The sequence below is a fragment of the Columba livia genome, chromosome 10, assembly GCF_036013475.1.
Source record: "Columba livia isolate bColLiv1 breed racing homer chromosome 10, bColLiv1.pat.W.v2, whole genome shotgun sequence".
Lineage (NCBI taxonomy): Eukaryota > Metazoa > Chordata > Aves > Columbiformes > Columbidae > Columba > Columba livia.
In genome coordinates, this window is record NC_088611.1 from 21,270,648 (window position 1) to 21,285,009 (window position 14,362).

The following is a 14,362-nucleotide window of genomic DNA, read 5'->3' on the forward strand; positions in this document are numbered from 1 at the left end:
CATGGGACAAACAAACTATTTTTTACTATATTTGTTTATCCCATGGCTTGTTTTTCTGTTTCTTAAAATTAGGCAAAAGATAAACATTCTCTGTTAAGCGAGGCCCCTCACTTACCTCGCTATATTGCGCTTTCTACACTTAACTGAAAGCCGGACAACTTGAGCAGCTTATTTAGCTACTGACTGCACCAACAACGGGCTGGAAACTTCCAGCCTCAGCAGCCAAACGTCTCCAGGCTCCTCATCCCATGGGCTCCCCGGGACCCTCCGTCACCAACCACCGCCCGGCAGCTTTGCCGTCGCTGTTTCTCAACAGCTCTATAACCTCAGCGTTTCTTAATACGGCGCATCAGGAACGCTGATGTTTTCTTCACTTCCTTTTGAAAGGTTTGGCTTGAAAACGTGAATACCAGACAGCAAACTAGTAAACAAAAATGCGTAAAGCACCTCAATAGTTCAGAGTAACAACGGAGAGGAGAAAAATCCCAAGACGGCTCACACAGATAATATTTTGAAGGAAAAATTATAGGCATTCAAACCAACAGAACTCAACCCCCTGCTCTTGACTATTCTACCAATACCTATGTTGCTTTATATAAAATAATTTACGAACAAATTGTTACAATTTTAGAAAGCCTCTCTGGATTTTATCAGTCACATGTATATACAAAAACTAATGTGCAAATTATTAACCTAGTTATAACTTATTACTTTAAAAGACTAAAATTGTTTATGCAAAGCAAGTTTCTCAACAGCAATATTCTCTCAGTTACAACAGAAGCGTTCTTGCGCTGGGCTTTATGGTAGAATGTGACACATGTACTTCTCTGCCAGCCGTAATTTCAACCGGAGGTGTAATGCACATTGGAAGAATTCAGTCCCTGAACTATTCTAAGGGAAAACAAAAACACAACGACACCACCCACAGAGAGAAACCCACCAATTTGATACAACCAAATAACGAATTTAATAACAAGCTTCCACGACTGCTCATTCTGGAGAACAAACCAAACAGTTCTTAATCCTCCTGACAAATACACCCTGCAATACAGAACTATCAGAGCAAATAAAGACTTCTCACTTAAGCGACCATGCTTTACTACTCACGCTTTACCTGGGGTTTTTTTCCTCATTCTCATTACTGTATTACAGAGAAGTTCAGACTGTTCGCTGATAAAAATCCCCACTCACTGTGATAGTCTCAGAAAGAAAATACCATTGACTTCTAAAGAAAACTACTAGAACTTTGACATCCTGCAGATCTGAGGTTTCCCCGTTGAGTCAGTTCAAGGATTAAAACATTCATCTCTACTGAGTATCAACTACAATGCAAACTGAATTCCTGTATTTCTTCAGGAAGCAACATGTTCAAAACTCTATGAAGTATGAAATAAACTATTTCAGCTGTGACAGAACCATGGAAATGAACGTAAGTAGTTCCATGTTGATGTTTAAAACGTAAATGAAAAGCACTGAAACTAACTCTAACATCCAGTAGTTCCAGTAGCAAGTCAGGAGTGAAACTATTTTCCCTGTTTTTTATGGAATCTGACCCACCTCCCAACCACAGGATGAGTTCAATGAAAATAATCTGTCTGATCAAGTAAGATTTATATTGTTAGAAAGGGAGCTCATTACAACCGCCATTTCTGCATTGCTTATAACGATGCTTCATTTTTACGTGCTAAGAATATTTTGATAGAATTTAAGAAAATAAGTTGAGAAAAAGTAGGCATTTTTAAAAATGAAACATTCAAACAGCAGATTTGATATAAAAATTTTCAAGGCAAAGCTTTGTTACCTGAAATGACAATCTGAACCTTTACGATGATTTTCTCAACAGCACAGACTCTGCTCCTGGAGCACCTATGCTAAATGGTACGAGTGAATTTGAAAAGGAGAAGTGGTGATACACATTTCCTGTTGGTTTACTTAAAAAAAGAAAAAAAGCAACTTGCAATCTCAAGTATGTAATTGTGCCTTCAATTGTTGTGAGGTTTCACTATCCCCTTCTGCACCACTTCATCCACTTGCAGCCATCACCCTGCCTCTACCCCATGCCGGTAGGATTCCCAGTGCCATCAAAGCCCAGGGAACCCTCACCGCTCGGTGCTCTCCTCAGCCGGTGGTTTATCCCAAACCCTGGGAGGTGATTTGTGCCTCGGTGCCGATATGAGTTCACCTCTGGAGCCCACAGCACCCATGGGCTCAGAGGCTCCAGTCACACTGACCTCAGGAACCGGTGCTTCTATTTACAAGGAATGAGACACAGAACCAGAAAAGTTTCTCCCAACCTTTCATCTCACTCCTCTTGCCCCTAATCATCAGACATAATCACTTATGTGGGGCTGCCCCATCACCACAGGGCTCTTACCCTGAAGCCACTTGGACATGAGAGGAATGGAATCAAAGGTGCGGCTGAGATGGGATGAGATGCTGCCACGGACTGCTGGCAATCTGTCTGTCTCTGCAGAAGGGGACAGCAGGAACAGGAAGGTGGCAGCTGGAATTAAAGTTATTCTCAGAAAGAAAGCCTTAGAAACTCCAAGGCGAAGTGATGCTCAAAACCAGAGAGGGTAGATAAGGCAGCTCTTTAGGAAAGCTTGGAATTCTTTTCCTCTTGAAGAGTGGAGAGAAGAGAGGACCAACAGTCCAGAGCACAGAGCGGGAGCTGAAGGCTAAGCCAAGCCTAGCTGGTTTAAGAGTGGCCCAAGCACCAGAGTTAGTGCATGGAGGAGAGGATGGATGGAGGAGCAGTTACACACTGACATTTGAGATCCAGTTTGGGAAGATTCTGCGCACCCCCCACCTTTTCTGCCACATTTGCTCTCATTTCTTCTGTTTTGTCACACACCTTGCTAAGAATCAGTATTTTGCAGAACATTTTACTTTTTACCTCCTCCCTAAAAAAATAAAGGGAAACTTAATTCCGCAACACGCATTACAAATTACTATACACACATTACGAATAAAAGGAATTTACTAAAAATCCATCAAGAAACACAACACAGAGAGGCACTCACTGCTACGCAGGCCCCAGCTCTCACGAGGATGAGATAAATGAGACAAGGAACAGTCTCTGCTGTTGTGGTTCATCAGCCTGTTTCGTTACCTTCTCACCCTCCCTGTTCAGCTCCTCGGTTGCTGCCCTAACGCTGACAACAGCATCTTATCTGAATCAGCGTTATCACCCACACATTCAGAAATGGGCAGGTGCAGCGACCTTGGATTTTCTAGACGGTATTTTCAGTGGACACACGGAACAAGTTGTGAAAAAAGTACCTTTTGAGTGGGAATGAAATCCTGTAAAAGAGTAGAACTGGCAAGTAAGCAGCACGACTCCTCTCGGAACTGCAGCAAGTAACAGACTCCATATTCTACCACAGTTTCCATAATGCAATTTCTCATTAGGACTGTGGGAAGATGCAAGACAAACGAGCTTCCTGCTATGGGCCATTTCTAACAGTTATACCCAAGTGTAATAGCAACACGTACAAAACCAAAAAGTTAGTACTTTATTTTATAAAGAACAGTCATTCCTGTCTATTTCCAGAACTTGAAGCTGTAAGACATGAGAGAAACAAACAAGTATTTAAATTAGAATGTTTTCAACTTGTACGTTTGGCTCAATACACTATTAGCTTGTTAAACAAATGTTAATTATTATAATTCGTACATTTAGACGATAATACCCTTCCTATACCTCAAGCGTAGACAGGTATCTCCGCGCTTTACACTTTAAACAAGCTGCATTTTAACTGACTTTACCACTTCAGATTATACAAAATAAATATACAAGATGTTCCTCCCACCATCATTCTTCACGCAAGGTCATGCAGTTCTTTCTAAAGGCTTGTTTATCACAGCAGATAAACTTTCTCTTCCCTCTTTGAAGACGCCAGCAACAAAGCTCGTACTTCAAAGGCCACATTAAAAAAGCAAGCGCTAGTTCAGCTAAGACTCTTTCAATTGCTCCCAATGCAATGAATGCACCAGGAAAGCGAGGAGCTCATCTCCACCAACCGCAGTCCACGTAGCGTATGCATGGACTAAAAAAACCAGCACAAAACACAACCTTGCCAAGTAGTTCAAAAGGCCTCAGACATGCTCATTGACACAGTACAGGAACACGGCACACATACTTTTAACTTCCCAGCCAACAGCCAGATCCACAAATTCAACAAGAAAATCAGGATGACACCGGGGTAAAGAGTGTTCAAGCAGACTTAGAATATCCATGTGCTTTTCTATGTTATAGGTAACACATTAATCTAATAGCAGCCTATCCGTTCTTCCTTTAATTGCATAGGAAGGACTCCGATCACAAACCAAATCCTTGGCTTATGATTCCAGACAGTATTTCTGTACCTGCCTGAACAGCACAGGCAGCTCTACCCACTGCAAAACCAAATATGCCCTTTTTGTGACAATTTGCGATCCCGGCTTTCTCTCACAACTGCTGGAACACGCAGTCTAGGAAAACTCTCAAAGAGGAAGATTGGGAAAAGAAAAAAGTCATTAATTTCCCCTGTGAGTTGTTAAAAGGGAAGTGGCGGTTGAGAGCTGCGAGTGAAAGCGCTGGGTTATTGCCACCCTTATGGAATCGGGAACGTTTCTGTTTCATTTAGTGCTTCTTTTCCTTCAAGTAAATTTTAAGAGAATTTCTATCTGGCACATTTCGGTGGGAAGTCTATAAAAGAAATCCTCCGGGTATTTCATAAGACTAAATTTCATACATATTTATATACACACACTGAAAGTTCAGAACATAAGACAACAGCAACACAGCCGACTGAGCAAATATGCCTGAAGCGAGACTCAGAAGCTTATTTGTTGGTAGGGATTAATTTTGTACCCCAAATTCCATCCCAAGTCCACAAGAAACCAGAACCAACGAGAGCTGCTGTGGAGCAGAGGCCAGGGCTGGACTCAGAGCACACAACCCAACGGGCCCTCGGACAGGCCGGCGTGGCGCAGGGCTCGGAACCGCCCTTAAAGCAAATACCACCCCAACTATAAACAGTGACCTACAGTTCTGGAACCCATAGAAACAAAAGAAACTTCAAACTTCTACTTTGTCCTTTAATAATACGTGATTAAATGGACTCCGCGGAGCCTTCCAAGTCCTCTGGCATTCAGCAAGGGGGATCCCTGTAATGATAGCAAGAAAACAACAGGGAGCTGCAATTACCTACCAAGATCAAAGAGCTTTAAAAAACAGCTGGGCTGCAGAATGGATCCTTTCACAACCAGATACAAAATTCAAGGCTCTGGTTTTAATAACTAAATTTAAAATGTGAAGAATTACAAGTCATTTATTATGTCTCTCTAAATCTTCCCAATCCTTCAAGCACCTGGTAACGCTAAGTGCAGAAAACAGCAACGCCACAATAAAATCACAAGTAATAATACCACCAAAGTTGATTTGCAATGCCAAGTCCATTGAACTATTATAGCTAACAACAACAACAAAAAAGAGAAGGATGACAATTAATTGTGCCAGAAATTATGGGAAAGGTCACCAGAAATGTAAAAGGCAAACAGGTAAGCAGGCTAAAAGCCCAGCTTTGCAAAACCGAGAGATCTGGCTTCTACCCTACACAGTGAAGTATTCCAGTTCAAGAAAATCAATTAAAAAATGGAAAGGAAAGCAGAGTCATTGAAATCTGCTGGCGGTGGGTGTTAAACAAGCAAAATCCCACTCACAACACAGTCATAATATTGCATCAAAGACATCAACCTTTTAGAAAACCTATGTTTAAACTTCATCTTGCTCAACATCCAGAAAAGGAACAACTCTGAAAAAGTGCAAGTTAAGAACAAAAACTGCCGTATCAGATCGGAACAATGCCATAGGCCAACAGCAGCCAGCACCAAATGTCTTCCCAAGAGCCTGCTGTACAAATACCTATTTGGCCCATTCCAGCTTTTCTTCTTTGATTTGAAACATCAGCATTTCCATTCCTGCCTTTCAAAAGGTTATTATTCAACACACGGTTACAAGCATCCACAACTCCTGTATCCTGAGCTCTTGCACTAGTTTGATTTTTATAGAACTACTCCAACTGTAATGATGAGAATATACAGCATTCACGACTTGTTCCGAGTTTTATTTTCAATAGTCTCTTACTATGAGAACAAGAGGTCACGTCTCCATTCTTACGCAGCTCCTATATCTATCTCAGGTGCTGCATTCTTCCTACACTGAAGTTTTTCTGTTAATAAATATTTTCAACACGTTTGAATTATCATGTGAAGACCAAAACTGAGCAAGATGTTCAAACTTGTTCACACTACTGAACATTTGTGATTGACCCTCTCTCATCATCAATTCCACAGTTTTTTCAACAGGTATTGCTATTTTATAACCTAAAAAGGCCTGAGAACAGCACATACTTGATTTCACTATGCACCATAGCTCTACCATCAATACTAACATGCTCCTTAGCTTCGCAAAGATATTATCAATTCCTCATGCCCTTAAGCAATCCCAGTATTTGTTATATGTCTACCAAAGTAAAAAAAAATCAAACTGCTGCTAGTATATTCAGTGCTTTTCCGCTCAACTACAGTGTTACTACAGGATTTTGGACTTTCTATTAAAAGTCCGCTGGAACTTCATCATCTTTTTATACCTCCTCAAGACTGAAATAAACTCTAAGACACTGCTCAATCACACACGTGTGTCTGGTACAACATATCACAAAAATCGGATCCGATTGTCTGGCTCCAGCACAATTACTTTTCCCAAAGGAAAGCGCTGTGCGTCCCTGGTGGACAGACGGACAGACAGCTCTTCTTGCAGGGCTCAGGATGGTCCAGTCCCATCCATCTCTCCACCTGAGGTTCCCAGTCCTGCAGCGGCCTGACAAAGCACTTGTCCATACCCGACGAAAACCCGGCAATACCGCAAACCTTCCGCTCATTCTGCTGCGAGCAGGAATGTTTCTGGATAGAGAGACAAGCTGGGAACGTTCACTCATTGTCACAGCAATATTTCACTAAACTTGGAGCTCTTAGATAATCCAAAGTCTCAGCAAGTGAACGACGGTAACAGGAAGCAATTATTGACGTGACTCCAGAGAAAATCCAGAGACAACAAACAATCGTGTACTTGAGTAGCAATAGCCTGTAAAATTCCTCGCTTGAGGGACGGATACAGCATTCTTCCTTCCCTTTCACTTGCCAGGTTCCACAAACAATCATCATTTTCATTTTATATTGCCTAATAAAAGAAACAACAAAATCCAAAATGCAACAAATCAGCCGAGTATTTGTCCACACACTTTGCAGAGTTTTAGGGAGATGGGATTCAAAGCAACACAACCACAGTAGCAGACTGACACAGACACCACTGACCCACGTGGCCCTGCACAGCACACAGAATTCTGCCACTTTAATTAGATAACAAAGCGACCCAATCTGTTGAGGTTCAGTAAGCTCTGGCTGGTGTCTCTGATGAAATCCTGAGCAGCAGCAGCAACTCGCCTCTCCCAGGACCCCCCAGCGCTCCCGCCCCGGCAGTGGGGACGTTTGCCGGGACAGAGACCTCCATACCCAAATCCCCTTGTGATCACGGCGGCATAAAAATGGAGAGTTCACCCAGGGTGAAAAGCACTTACATAAAAATATTAACAGGTGTATGTCAGGGCTGGCTGACATCACCCTCTTACCCAAAGCATCTAAGCACTGAAATTTCACCTTAGTACATTACGGCAGATCCCAGGTCAGTCTCCCAGGGCACTTAAAATAAACCTTCAATGTCTGGAAGATAAAGTGGCTCCTCTACAGACTCTGCAGACTGTCCATGTAAACAGCGAAAGTACAGAGGAACAAAACGTTTGTTCAGCTCGCAAGGACGACAATGATAACACAAAGCTGAAAAGATGTAATAGAGGGAAAACAAATGACATGGTACCTATCAACAGAAATGCCACTGATACGTGAGAAATTAAACATCCCTTAACAGATCAGCAGCAGAGTATCCTACAGGAATCTCCATAGGAAGCAGCAGATAAAGAAAATCCCATTAAAATCCTGCAACCCCAAATACCACTTTTCACATCCCACTAAAATTTGTAAGATGGATTTGCTAAAATACTTCTGAACAAACAGGATGCCCAGAGAAGTTGTCCCGTACTTCTCGACTCTTGCCCAACTATCTCCACAGCACATTCTGTGTAGTGTTAAGTGAACAACATATTTCCTCTCTACAAGTTCCTTCTCTTCTTTCTTTCATGGTCAATATACTTTTATCTCTAGCACAACACAGCAAGAAAACAGAGCATCTAATCTTTCAGCTCCTGTTTACCAATGTATTTCTTGCACTGATGGCCCAAAATTAGATGCAGGACGCTGGACCTGCTCTAACGAGCTGCCGGGGCTCTTCCCCTCCACGCACACGACTCCACGGTCGTCCTTGTTCCGACTCCTGAGGTTCTGTCTGCCCTTGGGCATATCAACGTGTTCCCCAGCAGACCAACGCGCTCAGACTTGGTGTCATCTCCAACTCGAGTGTACTGCACCATGTCCTTGAGGTCATTGATAAAAACGTTAAAGGGGACAGGTCATAACATGGACTCCTGCAGTGTCCTGCTTGTCACCAGCACCCAGGTAGACGCCACTTATTAACCACCCACCCTCGGCCTGAGCCTCAGACTGGTTTTATTTTACTCATCTAGTTGTTTGTACAGAGTGCGGTGCCCTAACTTAGACCAAAAAACACCGTGGGAAATGGTTAAAAGCCCCACTGAAGGTGAGGTGAACAGTGCGCACTGCTCTCCCTTGCCCACAAATCCATTTTACCATCAATCTAGTCATTTTATCATGCAAGGCAACGGCACTGGTCAGATGTGATTTATCCGTGCTGAACCCCTACTGACCACTACCAGGTCACCTTCTCCCGCTGTGCCCAGCGCTGTGTTCCAGAACGCGCTCCCCGATCTCCGCAGGGGCTCCTCGAGGACGCCCCGCTGGCCGTTCCACCTGCGCCTCGGCGGCTCCTGCTTTGGGGCGGCATTCCTGTAACCAACGTACTCTGAATCTGTTCAACTCAATTCATACCCACTTTGAATTAAATGAAAAAGGTATTAGCTACCGCTCCAACACAGAAACTTGTGCCTACAGGGGTTTTTTCCATTGTTAAAAATGACCGGTTATCTGGAGTCCTGTTGTCTAAGAAAACACTTCATTTCTCATACACTGCATCAGTGCCTTTGGGAAACTGTGGCAATGGATTCTCTAGAAAAGGTACTTATAACAGCCACTCACAACAATCTAAGGCACTGAATAATTCCAAGATATTAGTTTTTGGAAGCCTGGATATCTGTCGGAAACTTCAGGTTTCTACTAAAAGCTGTGGCCACATCTGCCAGAAGCGTTTCGGCCTGGGAGAAGTCACATTCAAATTCCCAAGGGTCTTCATTTTGCTTATTTTTAAACACACACACACACAGCTTAAGGCTATTTCAATTAAGCAGTTTTTACAGAGTTTCTGCCCATATGCAGTGAGAGAAGCTGAACAAACATATTTAGATTTTCTGAACTACGACCCACTTTTTGGTTTGCTTTGATTCACACTTTTTGAAACACTCCATGCTCAGCATAACATCCACTTCCTACAGATCTAGTGACTCACTCTTGAAAAGATTCATTAACTCGTAATTACTCAAAAAAAATTCAATTATAAGCATAAGCTTCTAATGTTATTGCTGAATAAAAAATCCACAAGGAGGTATTACGCTGTCTCTACAAACACAAGCAAAAGGAGGCATCGCACTGGTTGTCTGTAAGTATGACTAAGCACAGAAAAAGTCTGAGTACAGATATTTCCCCATCACCTCTTTCCATCTTTATCTTACACATTATGTTAAAAACATTTTAACAAGCAAATCCAACTTTAAATATCTGCTTTTAATTGCTATTTACTGGTGATCTTGAAGACTCATCCTCCTTTAATCCTTAATAATGCTGATGCTACACAGACATGATCTCCTTTGGGCACATAACTTTTTCCATGCATAATTAAAGTGTCTTTATACAAAGTAAACATTCCCATCTTTCAGCTGTAAATACCGTGTCACCTCTCACTTGGTCTACTTATGTGACAGACTTCACTTTGTCTACCTATGCCTTAAAAAAGAGGTGTACTAGTTCCCTTGCTGCTCCTTACTCATGTTCCCTTCTCTTTGATTCCTCCCCTTTACAGATGATGCTGATAGAAAGGTTTGCAGACTATGCAGCAAACAGGATCACTCACATGACTCACTAAAACAAAACAAAACTCCAAACCCTCAAGAAAAAAGCAATGAGTTGTTGGAGCAGAACTGAACGGGGCTCGGGAGGCAGCACGGAGACCGGGAACGCCAGAAACCGGGGTTGCCAAAGTCCACACTGATGAAACTGCAGCCCCAGATCATTCATTAATTACTTTGAGTTATTTGAAGGTTTCTCTCTGTTACTAAATTAACATCACAAGGACTTTTATCTTTCATAAACCCCAGAATGCATTAAAGTCCCATATAAGCTTCTAAGAAACGTTTACAAACACTGCGGCAAAAAGAACTTACGTGGGTTTACATATAGGTCACCGATAGGATAATGACCGATTCCTAAACGAGATGTACTTATTAGAAGTTCTGTAAACAATGATAAACATTCCTGCGCACAAATGTTCCGGCACAGTTTTATGTTTTTATTTGTCCTTTGAAAACACCACTGAATGCCTTAAAATAGCTTTTGTGATTAAGATTGTATTTACTGACATCTACCTGCCTTTTCACAACAGCATTTTGTATTATTATCTCTAACAATGTATTTTTTCCTCTCCTCCAACTACTATTTATCATTTATCATTCAGATATTCAAACAGATGAAAAAAACAGACCATATTGGCAAGAAACAAGCACAGAATCAAAAATTCTCCGTATCAGTATCAATGCTTTAAACCACTTACAGAACTACAAGATCTAACAGGCAAAATTTACGCTCCTGTATTTCTATACCTGATCTCCAAGTCCCTCTTCAGCTGATCCAGGCAACCTGCGTGCAGACCCCCCGCACTGCTCACACGTCACAACTGTCACACCCACTGAGCCACCACAACCAAGCTGCTAGTTCAGATCAGCCAGAGAAAATGAATAAGCGTATAATTTTTTGACCTGTATTAGAAAAGTCAAAGCTCGCTGAAACTTAAAAACAAACAAAAAAGCCACAGCTGACGGTCTTTTAAGCTCATCTATTAGTTAGACTTGCTCAACACCCAATGCTTTGTCAAATCAACCATCTTCAATCTGGCTACACCGTTTGTAACCATAAAAAAGCACATGGGAGTCCTGAAATCTTTAGAACGAGAAACGCTGATAAAAAGCTATATGCATAATACTTTTTAATTTAAAACAGTAGAATAAACAGGCACGTTTTAATTTGAGTCAAACAAGAAACATTTAAAACTCAACTGCATTAAATATTCTCATTTCAAGCTAAGTCTTCTAGTGTCCAGGAACGCACATCACGTACACAACAGAGCCAAAACAACACGCTTAATGAAACGCTAATACAGATAGCAGTTTGCACAATTACGTGCAGGTAACTTGAAAGCCAAGCCATAACCCAGCCTTAAGAAATTAAATGCTTGTCTTGTCCCATCATGCCCAGGTATTGCATAATGTGGGATAGGTAACAATGGGAGGTTTAAGAATTTCAGCTGCATTGTACTGTTCCACATGCTGTGTCATACTAATAAAAAACGCTGCACTAATCACAGATCATATTATTCTTACAATCAAGAGCTACACTGACCACATTTTATAGAAGTGCATGCTGAAGAGCTAAAAACCAGAGTTGACTTAAAGCACATGAAGTTCTAGGGCATAACATCAATATATTTGAAAAAAAATACAGCATTAAGCAACTGAAATCTACACTTTGTTAATTTCTTGCTGGGAATTTAAAATTAACTTGACTGTCATTAAGTAAAAGAACTTTACTTGTCCCAGTTCAATCCCTAGTGGACAAAACATGCACTACAGAACCCCTAAATTTCACTTAACGAGATAACCGGTCCTTCTGAGAGGAACACTTGAGACAAAACATTTTCACTATCGATGAGAAAATACCTTGTATGCCATTTGTTACCCTCCTGCTGCCAGGAACAAACCTTCTATCAGACCCAAACAACAAAATACTCCCTATAAAATTCCAGGCAAGTAGGAAGAGTGCCAAACAAACCCAGCATTTTTTTTAGATCCACTTTTTGACACTCCTCACAATGAGATTTATTAACATGCTTAGATAAAACGGTAATTTCTCAGCATTTGAAAGAATACCGTAACACCACTATATTCACGCAGTCCTGTGCTTTCAGATTTGTATTATTTGCCTCAAAATTACCTACTTCCAGCAATAATACACATGCAAGTTTTTCAGTACTCATCACCATTTTCAACTGTTTACTTGTATGTACTTATTACAATATTTAAAGTTTCCGCTTAGTAAGAAATTATTAATTTGCCTGAAAAGTAATCATTAACTACAACACAAATCTCACTCCTTCCACACGCAACCATGTTTATTTCAGCGAAACCAAAGTGATCCGCAAGCTACAGGAACTTGCTAAAACAAATGTGCAGCTCGTTATTTTTAAATAAAGCAAGCATCTTACCTTGCCTGTCTTGTGATCAAACCAGACAAGAGCGTGGTTCCTGGACAGCACCTTGCAGTCAAAAGTCGCGTTATTCTGCGCTGGCCGGCACCGAGCCACCGAGCGGCCGATCTTGACGGGCTCGTCCAGGTAGACATGACGCTCCTGAAACGGATGAGAGTTCGGGCGGCAAGTGAAGATGGCCAAGGCTGAAGGCATCGAGGACAGATTGGGGTTGCCACACGGCCCAGAGATGAAGAGAGCCTCTTCTGACGCAGACTGTCCTCCACAATTCCTGACCCAAACCTCCACAGCAACTTTATATTAAAGCAGGGCAAACATTATTGTGTAAGAGGCCTAACAACTCATTGCTTCAGTGTGTAAACTAACTCTGGCAATAATCCAGTGAAAAAGCCCCATTATGTCTTTTAATAATATCAGCAGTGGCCCAAAAAAAGTCTAAAATGTACAACTTTCAATCCATCCTCCTCTGGAAGAATAGGAATAAGCATCTGATTCCTTCAAAGAAAAGCAAGGGCTCCTTGGAAGAGGGATAGGATATCTTAAGTCCAAGTAGATGAGTCATACAAGTACTTTTGTTTGTAACCTCTCAACTGCCTTCTTTCCCCCCCCTTCCGTAAACAATACTGACCAAAATCCTGACCAATGCAACATGTAAGCAAGGAAAGGTTTAGGGAAAGGGGATGAGAGAGAAGGATCCACGTCCTCAGGCCAGGAGTTGGAAGGTGAACGCGAAGCCCTCACTCCACAACGCGGATCTCATCGCTTTACACGGCAATCCGCATCTCACCATCTTCGTATGTGAAACCAGAGCAGAAAAGGTGGTCCTCGCATTAGGATGGGGTACCAGAGCTACGCTGCTTTCCTCTCCTACACCAGCTAAGGCTGAACTGCTCTACAGCTCCAGGCAGCCGCTCAGATAAGGAACTTGATAAGGCATGGACAGGGCTCCGAACTCTCCTTCTCCCGGGGACAAGCGCCGCGTGGGAAGGGTCCTGCGGGGCCGCCCTTCGAGCTGCGCTGACAGGTCTCTCCCAGGCGGTGCCTCCGGCGGGCGGGCGGCGCTCGGCGGCGGCTCCGCGGGCCGGCGGAGGAGGGGGGCGAGCAGGGGGCTGCTCCAGGAAGTCTCCACAGAAGCCCCCGGGCGCGGCGGGGCCGAGAGAGGCGGCGTCCCCTGCGCTCCGCTCCACTCCGCTCCGTCAGCCCGTCCGCAGGTGGCTGCGCATGAGGAGGGGCCGCTCTCGGCCCCCCGCGCTCTGCGCCCGCCCGGCGCGGCTCCGCTGGCCCCGGCCGGCCCTGCGGCGGCGGGAGAGGCCTGGCGGCCGGGCCCGGACGCCTCCCGCTCGGTAGCTCTGCCTCTCAGGCTGCCGCCAACCACGGAAACTTTCCTCCGACCTGCAGAGCCGAAAACAAACCGGGTCAGACGCGTCCCACGCCCGGCGCGGCCCCGCGCCTCCCCCCGGCCTAGCGCTGCCCGGCCCCGAGGGAGGCACGGGGCGCACCATGGCTCTGCTCCCTCCCTTACCTTCAGCGCAGCGGCCGCCATAGTGACTGGAAACCTACCCGGTGTAGCAGCCGCGGCGCTGCCGGGGAGGGGCGGGGGTCGGGGGAGGGCAGGCGGTGGCGGAGGGAGGAGCCGCCTCGGCGGGGCCTGACCAAAGAGAAGGCGCGGCGGCCGCCTCCAACCCCCGCGCGGGCGGC

The 14,362-nt window shown here is 43.8% G+C and overlaps 1 protein-coding gene across 31 annotated transcripts in view; it reads right to left on the reverse strand.

Moving 5' to 3' along the window:
- SLMAP (sarcolemma associated protein) overlaps window positions 1-14,324 on the reverse strand; it is an 82,446-nt gene extending 68,122 nt beyond the window's left edge. For 30 of the 31 annotated variants that reach the window (XM_065075749.1, XM_065075730.1, XM_065075729.1 and 27 more), the window contains exons 1-2: window positions 14,187-14,324; window positions 12,662-14,056 (exon numbers count right to left, since the gene is read on the reverse strand). In XM_065075749.1, the coding sequence (XP_064931821.1) occupies window positions 12,662-12,859 (198 nt within the window). In that variant the 5' untranslated portion in view covers window positions 12,860-14,056; window positions 14,187-14,324. Of the gene's footprint in view, window positions 1-1,801; window positions 1,823-12,661; window positions 14,057-14,186 lie in introns of those variants that run through there. The other variant, XM_065075760.1, reaches the window with a different exon arrangement.
- Window positions 14,325-14,362: the final 38 nt, after the last annotated feature.